At 53.4% G+C, this 20,109-nt stretch overlaps 1 protein-coding gene across 1 annotated transcript in view; it reads left to right on the top strand.

Annotated features, from left to right (window-relative positions):
• Positions 1–20,109, top strand: part of PTPRN2 (protein tyrosine phosphatase receptor type N2) — a 624,228-nt gene that overhangs the window by 601,928 nt on the left and 2,191 nt on the right. Inside the window, exon 22 of the mRNA XM_069587259.1 lies at positions 18,029–18,102. Within this exon, the coding sequence (XP_069443360.1) occupies positions 18,029–18,102 (74 nt within the window). The remainder of the gene's footprint in view (positions 1–18,028; positions 18,103–20,109) is intronic.

Here is a 20,109-nt window from a genome sequence, read left to right as displayed (position 1 = left end):
GCAACTCTGAAACAGGCGTCTTTCTTGCTCCATCTTCTCCTGGTTAGAAGAAAAGCAGAACGCACCTCTAGCCCAAGGATATGGTTGCATGAACATGAAATGATGGCCGTCGTGTTACGCCCAGGACTAGAGAGCATGGGCGGGTTCCGCGCAGCCAGGGCCCAGACAGCCCCCGCCGCAGGCTCCCTGCCGGCTTCAGGGTCCGGGGGACAGTGGGCCCGGCTCATACACCAGAGGCTGCTTCTCATGCCCTGAGGCAGCACAGTGCTGAGACACGCAGACAAAGAACCCGCAAGCCCGCTGCAAGCGCACGGCTCTCAATGACGCGGCTTGGTCTTAGATCCGCAAAGCTAACTCTAGTGTGCCTCTGTCTCGTCAGCTGGGTCGCTCTTCATTTGCAAGCGTATGGCTGCTGCACACCCAGAGTCTCCGTGGGACTCCTGCCTCCTCCCACCCTTGCCCCCCACCCCCCCGCTGTCAGGCCCAGAGTGCCTCCACCTGCTAAACCAAACACCTTCCGAGAACGTGGGTCATCTCACACGTTTGAGGAGACATCTTTGTGTGCGGGCAGGTGACACGTGGCCACATGGGCACACACCGCCACGTGGAGTCCGGCTCCCCCCGAGGAGCGGGCCCCAGCAGTGTTGGAGGGGGTCGGTGTCCAGCTCGCCGGTGTGACAGCACCGGGCGCTGAGCAAAGCCACAGCCCGGGGCAGGGGGCAGCGACTCCCCGTCCCAGCTGGGCCCCCGCATTCAGCAGCCGGTCTGCCTGCCGCGTCCTGTCAGATTCCACTGCAAGTGCAGGCTGGCGGCAACAATGTGAGCCCAGCCGTGTGGAACCGGCCCGGGAGGGTGGGCACTGGGCCCCTTCTGAGATCAGTCAGCCCTCACTCTGCCCCTGACCTGCTCCCTCTGCCCAAGGGGCCCACGCTGAGCCATCCCCTGACCCGGGGCCCAGCCGCGGTCTCGGGGCAGATCAAAGGGCAGGGCGGCTCCTCGGCCGGCGAGGGGCCCTTTCCCGGGCCGCCCCGGCGAGCAGCCACCAGGGTTTTGTCCTGGGCCCGGCCGTGCCGCCCGGGCGGTGGGGGCGCCTTTGTCTGGCCGCCTGTGCTCGTCTAATGATCAAAGGCCGCGGGCCTGGACACAAATGCTTTCTTCCCGTCTCCTTCGCTTAAAAGAAATGAATCGCAGAAGGGCTGGAGAAGGCCTCTGCTGCAGCCGGGCCCCCGCGCCAGCCCTGGGCCCCGAGGCCGCGGGGGCGCTCAGCGGCCAGGCCGGACCACCGCCCAGGGCCGGGTCTGCCAGTGCTGCTGCTCTGCCAGCTGCTGGGGAAGCAGGAAACCCCGGAAAATCCTTCTGCGTATTTTCCCTGTGGCCTCGAACACGCTTCTAACTCAGGGCTACCGTCTCGGGTAGAACCAGGGCTTGGTGGCATTCCCCTCTCACGGAGGAAAGAGCAGCAGCGCTGGCCTCGCAGCCAGGGTGCTCTCCAAGCTGTGCCTTTTATATTTTTGTCCGAGACGTCTCTTCGCCCAGGGGTTTTCATATTTCGCCACAATTTTTTAAATGAATGGAGAGCACCAGACAGATGGGGGGCTTCCCAAGGATCGCGTTGGCTGGGTTGTCGGGAGGTGGCAGCCTCGCTGGCTGAGGGCCGCTCAGCAGGAGCCCCACCTCTAGGAAGCCGGCTGTGCCGCCTGAGCCCCGGCCACTGGGGTGTCCGCGGGCCGGGCCAGCCTGGGAGCCGTTCCTTCTGTTTGGTGGGAGCCGCAGGACTGGGATTTCATCGCATGACGCAGAGCGTGGGCCCAAGTCCGCAGGTGCACCCGGAGACGCCCAGGAAGCTCGCAGCGGCTGGGAGCTACTTCTAAGTGGTCTCAGCACAGAGCGTGCGTGGATGTCCAGCACCTGCGTGGCTGTCTGTCCAGCCCCCGGGCTCCGTCCTCAGCAAGCTCACCTGTTTCCCGCTTCCCCGTCACACAGTGACATCGGTGAACATCTCCTCTTCCAAGGGGGTGTATAACCGCCCCTGTGCTCCCTGTCTCTGTGGCTCCGACGTCTCCAGGGACCTTGAGTGGGTGGAAACACATGGGTGTGCCCCTCTGTGTCTGGCTTCTCTCTGAGCGTCACATCCTGGGGCTCACCGTGCCATATCAGGTGTCGGGACCACCTCCCTGTTTGAGCCGGAGTAACGTTCCCCCTGGGACGGACCATGCTTACCTTGTTCACCGTCCATCTGGGGACACAGGTTCCCTGCACCTTTCAGCTATTGGATCACTACTATTCCAGTCACGGTGTGCAAATATCTGCCTGGTTTCTGCTCTCAGTTCTTTGGGGTGAAATACCCAGAGCGGAATTGCTGGGTCATGTGGTCTTGTTCTGACTTCTCGAGGAGCTCCCATTGCTGTTTTCCGCGGCAGCTGCACGGGTGCCCGCCCCCAGCAGCAGCTCACAGGGCAGCGCTGTGGCCGACGTCCCCACACCCGCTTGCACACTGTCGTTCTCTGGGGCTTTGACAGTAGCCGTCCTGGTCACCGCGAGGTCTCGCTGCGGTTTTGCTTTGCATTTTCCTGAAGACTGGAAATGTCGAGCATCTTTTCCTGTGTGTGTTGACCCTTTGGATATGTTCTCTGGGGAAATGCCTATTCAGGTTCTTTTCTTCCATCTCTTAACTGGGCTGTTGCACTGTGGGTGTTCTTTATACACTGAGGATATCAACCCCTTATCAGATACGTGGTGGTGCAAATACCTCCTCCCATTCTGGGAGAAATAACATTTCTCCCTGAACTTTAAAACCCAGCGCTCCTCCAGAGCTGTGCCGCTCAGTCAGCAGCCGCCAGTCACAGGCGGCAGCTTACGTGGCGAGACTGAAACACTGGCCACGTGCTGAGCGCCCAATAGCACAGGTGCCCAGGGCCTGCCGCGCGCACGGTGCAGAGAAGGCCTCCAGGCAGGAGGCCCCATGCGATAGCTCTGCTCCAGGGAACGTGCCAGGGGCTCGTGCACGCGTGCCCAGACCGCTGTCTCTCTGTCTCCCTGGGCCCCTCACCCTGCATCTCCCCTTCTGTGACCCCTTGACTGGTCTCTTCTGCTCACGGCGGTCGGTAGGATGCGAGAGTGGCCCCAGGAGACCCTCGCTCGGGGCCACGCCAGCTCTTTCCTGCAGGACCCGGGTCCCGGCCCGAACTGTGGGGTAGGCGCCGCTCCCCAGCCCCTTTCCCCTCTCTCAGGTCCTTCTGCTCCTCTCGGCCACCGCTGCCGTCCTATTCCTCCGTTCAGCAAACGGGGCTGAAGCACGGAAGTGCCTTTCCACCCTGCTATCAACTGAGCAGGAGGTCTACACGGCGAGCAACGGGAGGCGAGCCCACCCTCCTGGGGCCTGCACTCTGCAGAGAGAAACGGGCGGTGTCCGCAGCTCAGTGGGGTGCTGAGCACCGTCGAGGCCCTGGGGTGCAGGGCTGGGGTCTACTTTGCCCCTCGCCCCCATCACAGAGTCCCGTTGTGCATCTGTAGCCCATCCTCACAGCACCAAGGGCCCTCAGGGCTCACCGATTCTGACACCTGGTTGCAAACTGAGAAAGCAGATTGCCAAGGTTTGGGGACTTTCTGGGAAGCACCTGATGGCCAGGCAATGCAGAGCCCTGGTCTTGCTGCAAAGTGGCTGAGCCCCAGTGGCTGGCGGGGGGTTCAGCACAGCAGAGATGCCACCAGGCTGCGTGGTCCAGGGACAGGGTGGAGCGGGCAGCTGGTCTGTTACAGCTGCAGCAGAAACTCCACCAGGGAGGGGAGACGGAGATCGGACGACGGGGCCCTGGAACCGCTGGCTCGCTGATTCGGGTCTGCCTGGTGCCACGGGGAAGAAACACATAGAGCTGGTCCCGGCAGGACTGACTTGGCGCCTCTGGACAAGAGGGCTGGGGCAGGGCAGGACCCCAGGGGTCTGTGCCCACGGGGCTCTGCAGGGAGGCCTGAGCTGACCCCAGCCATGGATGACCCTTCCACAGGCAGGACTGATTGGGAGAGGCAGGCTGCAAAGAGCAGGGTACGTAGGGAGAAACGTCTCAATTTTATGTTTGGCTGAAGCACGAAGACCCAGCAGAAGATGGATTCTACAGACTGGTCTGCCTTCTCCGTGGCTTCACGGTGGTAAGACCCTGTCTCCAGCTTGTTGGAGTTTCAGGCTGAGAGAAGTATTCAGAACCAGGGAGAAGAGAGTCTTCCTTTTGCATGGAGAACTTGTATCCCGTGAGGTGATGGGCACCCACCTCTTTGTCTCTCCATTTGGAGCTGAGACTCAGGTTGGAGGGGGGGCCGCAGGTAGGGGTCCAGGAGCAGCATGGCTGGGGGTGTGACCCAGGCCTGGGTGACATGATACACAAGGTGAATTTAATCGGAGAGAAATGAGACAAAATGGAACCAGCTGTTCCTGGGAAACTTCCTGACAAGCCCATCATCTGATCTGGATAGTTTTGTGAACCGTATCCCACAATTTGCCTCTGACATGGTCTCCAGCCTGAGGACCACGCCTGGGCAGGGACAGCTGACGGCTCTTCCCTCTCTCCCACCTGACGACGGGCAGGCAGGGGCCCCGAGCCCCTTGGACTACAGCGGGGGCTCCTGGCCGGTGCGGCCACCCACCCACCCCCTCCCCCGTGCCTCTCAGGCGTCAGACCCGCCCACACGGCCCCCAGGCTCCTGCTCCCTCCTCACTCACCCGGTGAGAAGCCAGGAACCTGGCTGGACCCGCCCTGCTGCCGGTTCAGAGCTGTCGCTCCCGGAGTGCCTCCTCCCTGGACAGGCAGCAGCCAGCCTGTCCTCTGGGTTCTCTCACTCGCTCCCAAAGCCAGACTGTCCCCGTCCTCGTGAGCGTCGTCCCCGCCTGTCCTGCTGGCCCTGGCAGGCCTGGCTGTCCGTGTTGAGTGGCATCACTTCAGCTCAGAGGCCAGGAGAGTCCCCCTGCTGTGCAGGTGCCCTGCAGAGCCCTGTGGCCACTCGGACCCTGGCTGCCTCCCCAGACCCACGCACCATCTCCCTGGAGGCCTCTGGGGCCCAGGAAGACTGCCATGCCCCGGCCCCTTCCAGCAATAGTTCACAGCTCCTCACCAGGCAGTGAGGGCCTGTCTCTGCTCCTGCCAAGGACCTCTCATCCCTTGCAGGTGATAGGAAGTCCCAGAGCACAGCCACCCCGTCGCTGGACAGTGGCAGTCCAAACACTGTGTTAAGAAGGTGCTCTGAGCAGGCAGCGGGGTCGGGAACCAGGTCACTTTGCATCAGTGACCCCCCAAAAAACTCCTGTAGAACGTTCTATGACAAGTGCTGATGTCCGCGCTGCCCTCAGGAGCTCACAGCGCCCCTGGGGCCTCCTTGGGCCCCTGCATCTCCTTTCACCAGGAGAAGAGGCGCGAGGAGTCCTTAGAACGGGGTCTGGAGCCGCCGTCCGCTGAGAAGCTGAATGGAACAGCCCCCAGCCAGGCCGCGAGCTGGCCACACACTCAGCTTCTAAACAGGAAACAGACTAGGGGCCGAGGGGGGCCAGGGGACAAGGAGGGCCTTCGATGGGGGTTGGGGGGCCGCTTGGCATCCAGCTCCCCTGGAGCACTCGTCCCACAGTCCACGGGAAGCAAGGGTCTCCCCGGTCAGGGCAGCCGTGGGTCTGTGAGGCCTGGCTCCCCCACACTTCTGCCCTCACGCTCTGATCCTGCAGGGACTCAGGAGCATGTCCAGGGCCCCGCATGCAGGTCCTGGGGGAGATGGGGCCGGTGGGGTGGGGGGTGCCCTCAGAGACCCCTGCTCCTGAAGCCTCCGTGTCATTGGGGACTCAGTGGGTCCCCTGCCTCTTCTCTGCAGCCACAGACATAGCCCAGATGACCACTCGCTGTCCCCTCAGAATTCTGACTCGTCCACTCGGGAGCCGAGTGTGTCCTGGGCCCTGTGTGTCCAGCATAGCTCCTGTGTCACTCAGGCCGTGGTGCTGGGAGGTAGTGAGGTCACCGTGGCGGAGGTCTCTGCCCCTGTGTGACCCAACTGTGACTGCAGGGTAGGGGTGTGGTGGGGGGGATCAGGGGCGGGGTTAGGGGATGATCAGGCAGGGTTGGGGGCAATCAGGGGGCGGGGCTGGGGTGGTCAGGGGCGGGGTTGGGGTGCTCAGGGGTCGGGGTTGGGGTGATCAGGGGGTGGGGTGGGGTGATCAGGGGTGGAGTTGGGGTGATCAGGGGTGGGGTTGGGGTGATCAGGGCTGGGGTTGGGGTGATCAGGGGGTGGAGTTGGGGGGCTGATCAGGGGGCAGGTTAGGGTTGTGATCAGGGGTCGGGGTTGGGGGCTGATCAGGGGGCAGGTTAGGGTTGTGATCAGGGGTCGGGGTTGGGGTGGTCAGGGGATTGGGGTTGGTGGCTTATCAGGGGCCGGGGTTGGGTTGGTCAGGGGCAGGGTTGGGGTGATCAGGGGGTGGGGTTAGTGTTGTGATCAGGGGTCGTGGTTGAGGTGATCGGGGCTGGGTTGGAGTGATCAGTGTGTTGAGGTTAGGGGGCTTATCAGGGGCTGGGGTTGGGTTGGTCAGGGGGCGGGGTTGGGGTGATCGGGGGCGGGGTTGGGGGTGATCAGGGGATTGGGGTTGGGGGCTTATCAGGGGCAGGGTTGGGTTGGTCAGAGGTGGAGTTGGGTTGGTCAGGGGCGGGGTTGGGGTGATCAGGGGGTGGGGGTGGGGTGATCAGGGTGTGGGTTTGGGGGTGATCAGGAGGTTGGAGTTAGGGGGCTTATCAGGGGCCTGGGTTGGGTTGGTCAGGGGGCGGGGTTGGGTTGGTCAGGGGCGGGGTTGGGGTGGTCAGGGGGTGGGGTTAGGGGTGTGATTAGGGCGGGGTTGGGGTGGTCAGGGGGCGGGGTTGGGGGTGATCAGGGGATTAGGGTTGGGGGCTTATCAGGGGCCTGGGTTGGGTTGGTCAGGGGGCGGAGTTGGGTTGGTCAGGGGCGGGGTTGGGGTAGTCAGGGGGTGGGGTTAGGGGTGTGATTGGGGCGGGGTTGGGGTGGTCAGGGGGCGGGGTTAGGGGTGATGGGGGGGATTGGGGTTGCGGGCTTATCAGGGGCCAGGGTTGGGTTGGTCAGGGACTTGGTTGGTGTGATCAGGGGCGGGGTTGGGGGGCTGATCATGGGGCAGGGTTAGAGTTGTGATCAGGGGTCGGGGTTGGGATGATCCAAACAGGGAGCGAGCGTCTGGCGACTCTCAGCTTCTCCTGACCCTCCCACCCACCCTTCCTCTACGAGTGTAACAGTCGCTCCTTCCTGATGGCCTGCATCTGCAGCAGCCGAGTGCTCGCAGGCCCGAGGTGCCAGGCTCCAGGTCTGGGCGTTGATCCCAGGGGTGCGCACCGCATCATAGGTGGCCTTGACGGAGCATCGCCGGACGCGTCACGCAGTTCCGGCGCCTCCTGGCGTGTTACGTGGTGGCTACCTTACTGGGGCGATACACACACAGTCCCACTTGTGTTTTTTATGACGATGTGGAGGCATCCCAGTTTCTCCTGAAAAAAAAAAATGTTTTCGAGTTCGTTTCTAAAAGCTTGAGAAGTACCTAGGCTATTTGGGTTCTGAGGTCCCCAGTTATCCGTGCACAAGATGCTCGTTTGTCTCCATCCCAGCGAAACCTCATGAAAGGGAGATTACAGTTAATCTAGAGAGCCTGCAAAAAATCGTCCTAATTGTAATTCTGACAACTCTCATCGATTCTGAGCATCCAGAAACATGAGGTAGAAACTGCTTGGCACAGAAGACCCGGGACAGAGCGTGCATCTGTGTGTGTGTGTGTGTGTGTGTGTGTGTGTGTGTGCGCACGCGCGCGTCAGTGTGGGGCTGAGGTCTGGAGGGGGCACCCCCACCTGGAGGCACCCGGAGTGGGAGGAAAGCTGCCCTCTGGCTGCGGTGACAGCCGCTGGGGCCGACCCCTGCCCGTCACTGCCCAGCCCTTCCTTCCAAAACGGAGCTCAGCCAACAAGCACAGACCTTGGGGCCCAGCTCAGCACACGGACAGCTCCGCCCCGGCCCTGGTCCCTTCAGGTGCAATGAGCATTTTCTGGGTACCCCCCAGAGGGCGGAGTTGAGACAGCTTCCTCCCGCAACATTCAGACTTTTCTGTCTTGTGCCCTCGACACGTGGTGTCTTTCATGCTGAAAAGGATTCATCGCATCCCTGCGGTGCGGTTCACAAAGCCTTCTGGGTAAAAGTCCGACCAGAACGTATTTCCGTTTCTGACATGACGTCAGCGAGGACGCCGTGGACGCCCTGCAGAAGGGAGAGACGAGGCTGGCTCCTGACCACGCACCGCAGCCCCTCGGTCACGTGGGAGGAGGTAGCGCGGCCAAGATCGTGAGTCCCACGCCTCCCTCTGCCAGCTGGCCAGCTCCGGGAGAAATCGATGCAGGCCTGGGAAAGAGGCGCCGGTGGCCTATTTGCTTGGTTTTCTCCCACTTCAAATTGATTCTCTCATCATAAAAAAAAAAAAGGCAATTTTAATATCTTTAATACTAGTGCTCTTTTAATGTTTTTCATTTAATGGTTACTACTTCTATCTAAAGCTTAAAAAACCGCTGTTGTCTTAAGAACGCATTTAACCAATATATGAACTCCAAGCCGATGGCCCCTGAATGCCTTAGGGAGCCAAAGCCCCAGCTGTTCCTGAGTACCGAGTGGTGCCCGGGATGGCAGCAGGCCAGGCTCTCTCCGGACCCAGCCGGCCAGCCCTTGCGCCTGCAGGCTGCAGCGTGCCCGTGGGGTCGTGGGCACTGGGAGAGATGGGTCAGGCTGGACACTCACGTCGTATGTGGCTGGGTCCACACCCACAGGCTGCATCCACCTCGGCTGCACATTCTTGGAGTCACCAGCTTAAAGACCACGGAACCACTTACATACACTCATCTCACATTTGAACAGTGGTGACTCTTTCCAGTAGAAGATACTGGAAGCCTGTCCTCCGAACCACACTGTGCCCTCCCCTGTATTGGTTGTTAGCCCGTCTTCTGTCTGAGTTTTATTTGCATCTGTGAAGGGTGAGCACTGAAGAACTGATGCTTTCAAGCTTTGGTGCTGGAAAAGACTCTTGAGAATCCCTTGGACTGCAAGGAGATCAAACCAGTGAATACTAAAGGAAATCAACCTGAATATTCATTGGAAGGACTGTTGCTGAAGCTCCGATACTTTGGCCACCTCATGCAAAGAGCTGACTCACTGGAAAAGATTCTGATGCTGGTAAAGATTGAAGGCAGGAGAAGGCGACGACAGAGGATGAGACGGTTGGACGGCATCACTGAGTCAATGGATATGAGTTTGAGCAAGCTCCAGGAGATGGTGAAGGACAGAGGAGTCTGGCTTGCTTCAGTGCATGGGGTCACAGAGTCACTCTTCACATGCCTTTCGACCTGGGCAGTGCACCACGTGCATCCATGCACCTGGACTCTAATGTGTGGTCAGTAGAATGGGATTTGTGGAAAGGACACCATCTGAATGTGCTCCAGGGAGCTTCCTACGTGCTTGAGGGATTTAAGTAAATCCTTTTACCTTCTGTGAAGCCTGTTAGAAGGACACACACTGCCCACCCCGCCCGCCCCGAGCCTGTCCACTCCTGCACCACGAGGCCACCAGGATGCTCAGGGTCACTGAACGAGGTGCAGGGTCACACCTCCCCACCCCCCAGAAGAGGTCCTGCATGGGCATGCTCTTAAAACGTCTCCCTGCACCCCTCAGGTGACTAACTACTCCAGCCCTAACGTGCAGGGAGACGGTAGCCCTGAGCCACCTGATAAACCCATTCCGTCTGTTTCCAGCTACACATTTTTAAGCATTCCTTTGATTTCCTCCACTGCAGAGTTTGGGGTTCAGGCTAAGCTTGATTCTGAGACATTGTACCCTGGCATTCCATATTTTAAAGACCTACTTTCTCTGTCCTCTTTGTCGCTTCCTCACCCAGCATCCCTGCAGTAAAGCCGGAGAGATTTTGTCCGTGGCAGCTGACTGGAGGGTGGCCCTGACACAGCCTGGGGAGGGGACCTCCCGTGGCCCCACATGGAGCCCTGCAGGGAGCCGTCTCAGGGCGACCAAGTAACGGGGGTCTGAGACCGCATGCCGGCCCTCCTGTCAGACCAGCCTTTCGGGCACAAACAGCTGCTGGAAAAGTCTTCCAAACCAGTTTTGAGGCACAAAGATGCACCTGAGCAAACTTGAGAGAAAAGAGAGAGGGGTTAGGTCTGGACGCCCTGGGCCCCTGAGGCTTCCATAGTAAAGGACTGGGCTCGTCTCCGTCTGATGAATCCACCCCACACACAGCAGGTGTGACGGACGTGGGGGCCAGAGCTGCCCCAGGAGGCGGCCGGCCCAGGGTTTCTTCCACGTCTGGGTCCAGTGATCACCGGCTCTGAGACCCGGACAAAGCCTTGATTTCCTTTGAACGGGGGGTGGTAACCGGCCTGATGCGTAAGAGGAAGTGTTGACAGGACACCCTGGTGGGTGGGTCCCGGCCAACCCCACTGTGCCACCCGCCCAGCCCCCACATCTGGCAAGATCGCACTGCAGACTCTCACCTCTGACCTGTAAGAGGCTTGGGCGCTGGGGACCCAGTCCTGTTCACTGTTCACCTACCAGAGGTCCTGGCAAGACAGGAAAACGAGAGTATATGTGGAATTCATAATTCATGAGATTGCATTTTTAACTTAAATAGTATTGTTTCCGCAGCCCCCGGGGCACCTGGAGTCGGGGCAGGGGGGGAACGCATCTGATGGGCGCTGGGCCACAGCACCGACCCGCCTGTGAGCACACGAGGCACCCCAGCCTTCCTTAGTGGTGGGAACACTTGCTTCTAACAGAAGGCAGCTCTTTAGAAGCCAGCGTTAGGGGTATAAGGTGGACGAGGTTAGTCTGCCTTTTCATTTCTATAAGTGAAACCCCTATGCAGGAGAAGCTAAAGCTCACAGACTCCGTTCTCTGAAAACCGCCGGGACTTCCTGGTGGCCTTGTGGTTGGGACAGTGCCCTCACTGCCCTGGCCAGGGTACAGTCCCTGATCAGGGAACAGACATCTTAGAAGTCTCACAGCCGAAAAAATAAAAATCTTGAAACGCCACCAAATAAAGCCGAGTAAAGACCTAGTCTGTCCTGGCCGCGGCTTGCTGTGGTGTGTGTATCTGCCTCTGATGCAAGCTTCTGCCCAGCTTTCTTTTTTTTTTTTTTTTTTTTAGTTTTTAGTTTTTTATTTTTTTTAATTTTAAAATCTTTAATTCTTACATGTGTTCCCAAACATGAACCCCCCTCCCACCTCCCTCCCCATAACATCTCTGTGGGTCATCCCCATGCACCAGCCCCAAGCATGCTGTATCCAGCGTCAGACATAGACTGGCAATTCAATTCTTACATGATAGTATACATGTTAGAATGCCATTCTCCCAAATCATCCCACCCTCTCCCTCTCCCTCTGAGTCCAAAAGTCCGTTATACACAGCTGTGTCTTTTTTCCTGTCTTGCATACAGGGTCGTCATTGCCATCTTTCTAAATTACATATATATGTGTTAGTATACTGTATTGGTGTTTTTCTTTCTGGCTTACTTCACTCTGTATAATTGGCTCCAGTTTCATCCATCTCATCAGAACTGATTCAAATGAATTCTTTTTAACGGCTGAGTAATACTCCATTGTGTATATGTACCACAGCTTTCTTATCCATTCATCTGCTGATGGACATCTAGGTTGTTTCCATGTCCTGGCTATTATAAACAGTGCTGCGATGAACATTGGGGTACATGTGTCTCTTTCAATTCTGGTTTCCTCGGTGTGTATGCCCAGCAGAGGGATTGCTGGGTCATAAGGTAGTTCTATTTGCAATTTTTTAAGGAATCTCCACACTGTTCTCCATAGTGGCTGTACTAGTTTGCATTCCCACCAACAGTGTAGGAGGGTTCCCTTTTCTCCACACCCTCTCCAGCATTTATTGCTTGCAGATTTTTGGATCGCAGCCATTCTAACTGGTGTGAAGTGGTACCTCATTGTGGTTTTGATTTGCATTTCTCTGATAATGAGTGATGTTGAGCATCTTTTCATGTGTTTGTTAGCCATCCGTATGTCTTCTTTGGAGAAATGTCTATTTAGTTCTTTGGCCCATTTTTTGATTGGGTCGTTTATTTTTCTGGAATTGAGCTGCATAAGTTGCTTGTATACTTTTGAGATTAGTTGTTTGTCAGTTGCTTCATTTGCTATTATTTTCTCCTATTCAGAAGGCTGTCTTTTCACCTTGCTTATATTTTCCTTTGTTGTGCAGAAGCTTTTAATTTTAAATAGATCCCATTTGTTTATTTTTGCTTTTATTTCCAGAATTCTGGGAGGTGGATCATAGAGGATCCTGCTGTGATTTATGTCAGAGAGTGTTTTGCCTATGTTCTCCTCTAGGAGTTTTATAGTTTCTGGTCTTACATTTAGATCTTTAATCCATTTTGAGTTTATTTTTGTGTGCGGTGTTAGGAAGTGATCTAGCTTCATTCTTTTACAAGTGGTTGACCAGTTTTCCCAGCACCACTTGTTAAAGAGATTGTCTTTACTCCATTGTATATTCTTGCCTCCTTTGTCAAAGATAAGGTGTCCATAGGTGTGTGGATTTATCTCTGGGCTTTCTATTTTGTTCCATTGATCTATATTTCTGTCTTTGTGCCAGTACCATACTGTTTTGATGACTGTGGCTTTGTAGTAGAGCCTGAAGTCAGGCAAGTTGATTCCTCCAGTTCCATTCTTATTTCTCAAGATTGCTTTGGCAATTCGAGGTTTTTTGTATTTCCATACAAATCTTGAAATTATTTGTTCTAGTTCTGTGAAAAATATGGCTGGTAGCTTGATAGGGATTGCATTGAATTTGTAAATTGCTTTGGGTAGTATACTCATTTTCACTATATTGATTCTTCCAATCCATGAACATGGTATATTTCTCCATCTATTAGTGTCCTCTTCGATTTCTTTCATCAGTGTTTTATAGTTTTCTATATATAGGTCTTTAGTTTCTTTAGGTAGATATATTCCTAAGTATTTTATTCTTTTCGTTGCAATGGTGAATGGAATTGTTTCCTTAATTTCTTTTTCTACTTTCTCATTATTAGTGTATAGGAATGCAAGGGATTTCTGTGTGTTGATTTTATATCCTGCAACTTTACTATATTCATTGATGAGCTCTAGTAATTTTCTGGTGGAGTCTTTAGGGTTTTCCATGTAGAGGATCATGTCATCTGCAAACAGTGAGAGTTTTACTTCTTCTTTTCCAATTTGGATTCCTTTTATTTCTTTTTCTGCTCTGATTGCTGTGGCCAAAACTTCCAGAACTATGTTGAATAGTAGCGGTGAAAGTGGACACCCTTGTCTTGTTCCTGACTTTAGGGGAAATGCTTTCAATTTTTCACCATTGAGGATAATGTTTGCTGTGGGTTTGTCATATACAGCTTTTATTATGTTGAGGTATGTTCCTTCTATTCCTGCTTTCTGGAGAGTTTTTATCATAAATGGATGTTGAATTTTGTCAAAGGCCTTCTCTGCATCTATTGAGATAATCATATGGTTTTTATTTTCCAATTTGTTAATGTGGTGAATTACATTGATTGATTTGCGGATATTGAAGAATCCTTGCATCCCTGGGATAAAGCCCACTTGGTCATGGTGTATGATCTTTTTAATGTGTTGTTGGATTCTGATTGCTAGAATTTTGTTGAGGATTTTTGCATCTATGTTCATCAGTGATATTGGCCTGTAGTTTTCTTTTTTTGTGACATCTTTTTCAGGTTTTGGTATTAGGGTGATGGTGGCCTCATAGAATGAGTTTGGAAGTTTACCTTCCTCTGCAATTTTCTGGAAGAGCTTGAGTAGGATAGGTGTTAGCTCTTCTCGAAATTTTTGGTAGAATTCAGCTGTGAAGCCGTCTGGACCTGGGCTTTTGTTTGCTGGAAGATTTCTGATTACAGTTTCAATTTCCGTGCTTGTGATGGGTCTGTTAAGATTTTCTATTTCTTCCTGGTTCAGTTTTGGAAAATTGTACTTTTCTAAGAATTTGTCCATTTCTTCCACGTTGTCCATTTTATTGGCATACAACTGCTGATAGTAGTCTCTTATGGTCCTTTGTATTTCTGTGTTGTCTGTTGTGATCTCTCCATTTTCGTTTCTAATTTTATTGATTTGATTTTTCTCTCTTTGCTTCTTGATGAGTCTGGCTAATGGTTTGTCAATTTTATTTATCCTTTCAAAGAACCAGCTTTTGGCTTTGTTGATTTTTGCTATGGTCTCTTTTGTTTCTTTTGCATTTATTTCTGCCCTAATTTTTAAGATTTCTTTCCTTCTACTAACTCTGGGGTTCTCCAATTCTTCCTTTTCTAGTTGCCTTAGTTGTAGAGTTAGGTTATTTATTTGGCTTTTTTCTTGTTTCTTGAGGTATGCCTGTATTGCTATGAACTTTCCTCTTAGCACTGCTTTTATAGTGTCCTGCAGGTTTTGGGTTGTTGTGTTTTCATTTTCATTCATTTCTATGCATATTTTGATTTCTTCTGTGATTTGTTGGTTATTCAGAAGTGTGTTGTTCAACCTCCATATGTTGGAATTTTTAATAGCTTTTCTCCTGTAATTGAGATCTAATCTTAATGCATTATGGTCAGAAAAGATGCTTGGAATGATTTCGATTTTTTTTGAATTTATCAAGTTTAGATTTATGGCCCAGGATGTGATCTATCCTGGAGAAGGTTCCATGAGCACTTGAAAAAAAGGTGAAGTTCATTGTTTTGGGGTGAAATGTCCTATAGATATCAATTAGGTCTAACTGTATCATTTAAAGTTTGCATTTCTTTGTTAATTTTCTGTTTAGTTGATCTGTCCATAGGTGTGAGTGGGGTATTAAAGTCTCCCACTATTATTGTGTTATTGTTGATTTCCCCTTTCATACTTGTTAGCATTTGTCTTACATATTGTGGTGCTCCTATATTGGGTGCATATATATTTATAATTGTTATATCTTCTTCTTGGATTGATCCTTTGATCATTATGTAGTGGCCTTCTTTGTCTCTTTTCACAGCCTTTGTTTTAAAGTCTATTTTATGAGATATGAGTATTGCCACTCCTGCTTTCTTTTGGTCTCTATTCGCGTGGTATATCTTTTTCCAGCCCTTCACTTTCAGTCTGTATGTGTCCCTTGTTTTGAGGTGGGTCTCTTGTAAGCAGCATATAGAGGGGTCTTGTTTTTGCATCCATTCGGCCAGTCTTTGTCTTTTGTTGGGGCATTCAACCCATTTACGTTTAAGGTAATTATTGATAAGTATGATCCCGTTACCATTTACTTTATTGTTTTGGGTTCGGGTTTATACACCCTTTTCGTGTTTCCTGTCTAGAGAATATCCTTTAGAATTTGTTGGAGAGCTGGTTTGGTGGTGCTGAATTCTCTCAGCTTTTGCTTGTCTGTAAAGCTTTTGATTTCTCCTTCGTATTTGAATGAGATCCTTGCTGGGTACAGTAATCTGGGCTGTAGGTTATTGTCTTTCATCACTTTAAGTATGTCCTGCCATTCCCTCCTGGCCTGAAGAGTTTCTATTGAAAGGTCAGCTGTTATTTATGGGAATCCCCTTGTGTGTTATTTGTTGTTTTTCCCTTGCTGCTTTTAATATTTGTCCTTTGTGTTTGATCTTTGTTAATTTGATTAATATGTGTCTTGGGGTGTTTTGCCTTGGGTTTATCCTATTTGGAACTCTCTGTGTTTCTTGGACTTGGGTGATTATTTCCTTCCCCATTTTAGGGAAGTTTTCAACTATTATCTCCTCAAGGATTTTCTCATGATCTTTCTTTCTGTCTTCTTCTTCTGGGACTCCTATAATTCAAATGTTGGAGCGTTTCATATTGTCCTGGAGGTCTCTGAGATTGTCCTCGTTTCTTTTAATTCGTTTTTCTTGTTTCCTCTCTGATTCATTTATTTCTACCATTCTATCTTCTATTTCACTAATCCTATCTTCTGCCTCCGTTATTCTACTATTTGTTGCCTCCAGAGTGTTTCTGATCTCATTTATTGCATTATTCATTATATTTTGACTCTTTTTTATTTCTTCTAGGTCCTTGTTAAACCTTTCTTGCATCTTCTCAATCCTTGTCTCTAGGCTATTTATCTGTGATTCCATTTTTATTTCAAGATTTTGGATCATTTTCACTATCAATATTTGGAATTCCTTCTCCGGTAGATTCCCTACCTCTTCCTCTTTTGTTTGGTTTGGTGGGCAACTCTCCTGTTCCTTTACCTGCTGAGTATTCCTCTGTCTCTTCATCTTGGTTATATTGCTGCGTTTGGGGTGGCCTTTTTATATTCTGGTAATTTGTGGAGTTCTCTTTATTATGGAGCTTCCTCACTGTGGGTGGGGTTCTATCAGTGGCTTGTCAAGGTTTCCTGGTTAGGGAGGCTTGTGTTGGAGTTCTGGTGGGTGGAGCTGGGTTTCTTCTCTCTGGAGTGCAGTGGAGTGACCAGTAATGGGTTATGAGACATCAAAGGTTTTGGAATAATTTTGAGCTGCCTGTATATTGAAGCTCAGGAGAGTGTTCCTGTGTTGCTGGAGAATTTGAGTGGTATGTCTTGTTCTGGAACTTGTTGGCCCTTGGGTGGAGCTTGGTTTCAGTGTAGGTATGAAGGCATTTGATGAGCTCCTATTGCTTAATGTTCCCTGAATTCAAGAGTTCCCTAATGTTTTCAGGCTTTGGATATAAGCCTCCTGCTTCTGGTTTTCAGTTTTATTTTTACAGTAGCCTCTAGACTTCTCCATCTATACAGCACCGATGATAAAACATCTAGGTTAAAGATGAAAAGGTTCTCCACATTGAGGGACACTCAGAGAGGTTCACTGAGTTACAAGGAGAAGAGAAGATGGAGAGGGTAGTTAGAGGTAACTGGAATAAGATGCGGTGAGATCAAAAGAGGAGAGAGCAAGCTAGCCAGTAGTCACTTCCTTATGTGCACTCCATAGTCTGGACCGCTCAGAGGTATTTACGGAGTTATACGGGGCAGAGGAGAGGGAGGAAGTAGACAGAGGTGGCCAGGAGGATAAGAGAGAGGAATGAGGAGAGAGACAAATCCTGCCAGTAACCAGTTCCTTAGGTGTTCTCCACCATCTGGAACACACAGAGATTCACAGAGTTGGATAGAGAAGAGATGGGGGAGAAAAGAGACAGAGGCCACCTGGTGGAGAAAAAGGAGAGTCCAGAGGAGGAGAGAGTGGTCAAGCCAGTAATCTCGCTCTCAGCTGAACTTGGGTAGTGAAGTTTGGGTTTTTAAATGTACAAAATTGACAACAAAAACCTAAGAGCAAAGATTAAAAATCTGTTTTTGAAGACAGTGGTCTGCTTTTCTGGTTGCCTGATGTCCTCTGCCAGCCTACAGAAGTTGTTTTGTGGAGTTTGCTCGGCGTTAAATGTTCTTTTGAGGAATTTGTGAGGGAGAAAGTGGTCTTCCCATCCTATTCCTCCGCCATCTTTTTCTGAATCCCCGCTTTCTTCTTAGAAGGCAATGGCACCCGACTCCAGTGCTCTTGCCTGGAAGATCCCATGGACGGAGGAGCCTGGTGGGCTGCAGTCCATGCGGTCGCTGAGAGTCAGACACAACTGAGCGACTTCAGTTTCACTTTTCACTTTCATGCATTGGAGAAGGAAATGGCAACCCACTCCAGTGTTCTTTCCTGGAGAATCCTAGGGATGGGGGAGCCTGGTGTGCTGCTGTCTATGGGGTCACACAGAGTTGGACACAACTGAAGTGACTTAGCAGCAGCAGCCCAGCTTTCTTGAGCCAACACGAACGAAAGCCGCCTTGCCCTGTGTTCCTGTGTGAACCCCGAAATGCCCCTCCCGGCCAGGCAGTTGAAGGGTGACGGTCACCGTCATTTGGCCGCTGAGCCTGGAGGCCCCAGCAGCGGGTAAGGGGCACCATGTGCACTGTGCCCGTGTGAGCCCGGCGTGTATCTGTCGGCCCCGTGTGCACTGTGCCCGTCTGAGCCCGGCGTGTGTCTTACAGGTGCCAAGGAGATCGACATTGCCGCCACCCTGGAGCATCTTCGGGACCAGCGACCAGGCATGGTCCAGACTAAGGTAACCGGCCAGGCCTGGGGCTCGGGGTCGGGGCGCATGGGGCGGTTTTCTCAAAAGGAGCGAGGGGCAGGCTGGCCAGCTGCCTCCCACACCACCTCCACTCAGGACTGGATGCGGGCTGCCCATCCCAGGAGGTCGGGGCGGCTCCGGCTGCAGCCCCAACGTTCCAGCCTGAGCAGATGTGGTTGGACCTCAGGGCCCGGGACCCTCCGTGTGCCAGATGGGGGTAGTGGGGGAACAGTGGGGTCTCCCCATCAGAGGCCAGCGACGTGTGTGGCGTGTTCCGCCCAAGCCCACAGCCACAGCCCCACTGCGGGGTTATTAGGACGGCGGTCACCAGAGTGTCCCTGGGCCGTGTTGGGCCCCTGAGCACCCTGAGTAGCTTACTGAAAAGGCCAAGTTTGCAGCAAAAGGAGCAGAGCCTAAAGATCCCTGGACAGCCTTGGGTTCCTTGGAGCCGGAACCAACGTCCACGTGCTGGCCCATTCCCTTAGCATTGCAGAAGTGTCCATGTCCAGCCACAGACACCCCACATGCACGTCCTGCACGGGGTCCTCTCCTTCCTGGCGTGGCCCAGACTCTCCGGGTGCCATCAGCGCCTCCACTAAAGCCGCCCTTGCAGAGGATTTCAGTTCTAAAAATCATAAAAGCCCTCCCGGGAGACCAGGCCGCACTGTGCTCCGGTGCCAAGTAGTGAGGGTCTGGGACCCCTGTCATCCCAGCTCGGGGTCTTACTGTCCCCACAGGGTGCCAGCAGCTCCTGGGCCCTGTTCCATGCCACAGACGGGACAGGGCAGCGTCTGAGCCTCGAGGGAGGGAGCACAGGCTTCACTCAGCCCGCTCTGTCGGGCGAGAAGGAGCCCAGTGCCTAGTAAGCACGGCAAGCACACTTTGACCCTGAAGGTCGTTTCTCAGAACAGCCTCATGGGCCCCTATGGCTGGTTCCACGTGGTCAAAGTCAGCCCCGAGCATGGAGGCAAAACCAACTCAGCTCCTTCGTGCAGAGCCAGGAAACCATTCTGGGTGGAGCCAGAGGACATGCCTAGTGGCCGGGCCTCTGGTGCTCGCTGTTCCTCCAGTGGATGGGGCCCTGGGAGAGCTGGACCCTGCCCGCGCCTGCCTGCCATCCCAGTGACAGGCAGCCCTCGGGCCCAGGGGCCCTGGCGGAGCAGTCCTGCTGGGCTGCCTGTGCCGTGGGAGGTGGCCTGCTCATCCAGAAATCCAGGGTTGGCTCACTGTCCAGGACCCAGCCCCAAGGCGGCTGCTGCACGTGGGCCTGGAGGCTCGTCCCCGGGAGAGCCCACTGTGCTTCGGGAGGCTCGTGGCTGCCAGCAGAGGCTCTAGAACCTGGCAGGTCGTCCCTGGTGGCTGCGATGGTAAAGAATCTGCCTGCAGTGCAGGAGACCCGGGTTTGATTCCTGGACCAGGAAGATCCCCTGGAGAAGGGAATGTTTACCCACTCCAGTATGCTTGCCTGGAGAATCCCATGGGCAGAGGAGCTTGGCGGGCTACAGTCCCTGGGGTCGCAGAGAGCCGGACACGACTGAGCGACTGAGCGCAGAACAGCACACAGGTTTCTACTATGTACCAGCCACGCAAAGTGGAAATTTACCATTCTTCCCGGCATTGGGCTCAAGTCTGTCGATGACTGGAGCTATCAAGTATCTAAGCCATTGATAGGGCTCTCCTCCATCAGAGCCCCTTAGCTGCTATCGAGGGAGTCTGCATGGTTTGCTCTTTCATAGCTTCTTTGGTGTGACGGGGAAGTACTGGGGACACTGCTGCGAGTGTGGCATGCCGAGTCGGGAGCAGGTTGTGGACCCGAGAAGCCTGCCGGACAGGTGGGCTTGTCCTGTCTGCCGAGCCCCCGTTTCTGGAGGAGCAGATGGTTCCGACACCCGGGACTCGCCCCTAGTTTCTGCTCAGCAGGCCTTCAGGTTCCGCCTGCACGAGAAGCGTGTCCCGTCCCAGGTGCACTGGTGTCCATGGGCACACGCATGCCTAAGC

This window comes from Ovis canadensis, chromosome 4 (genome assembly GCF_042477335.2).
Source record: "Ovis canadensis isolate MfBH-ARS-UI-01 breed Bighorn chromosome 4, ARS-UI_OviCan_v2, whole genome shotgun sequence".
In the NCBI taxonomy this organism is placed as follows: domain Eukaryota; kingdom Metazoa; phylum Chordata; class Mammalia; order Artiodactyla; family Bovidae; genus Ovis; species Ovis canadensis.
The sequence above is the reverse complement of the archived record's forward strand: the minus strand, read 5'-3'. Positions and strand labels throughout refer to the sequence as shown.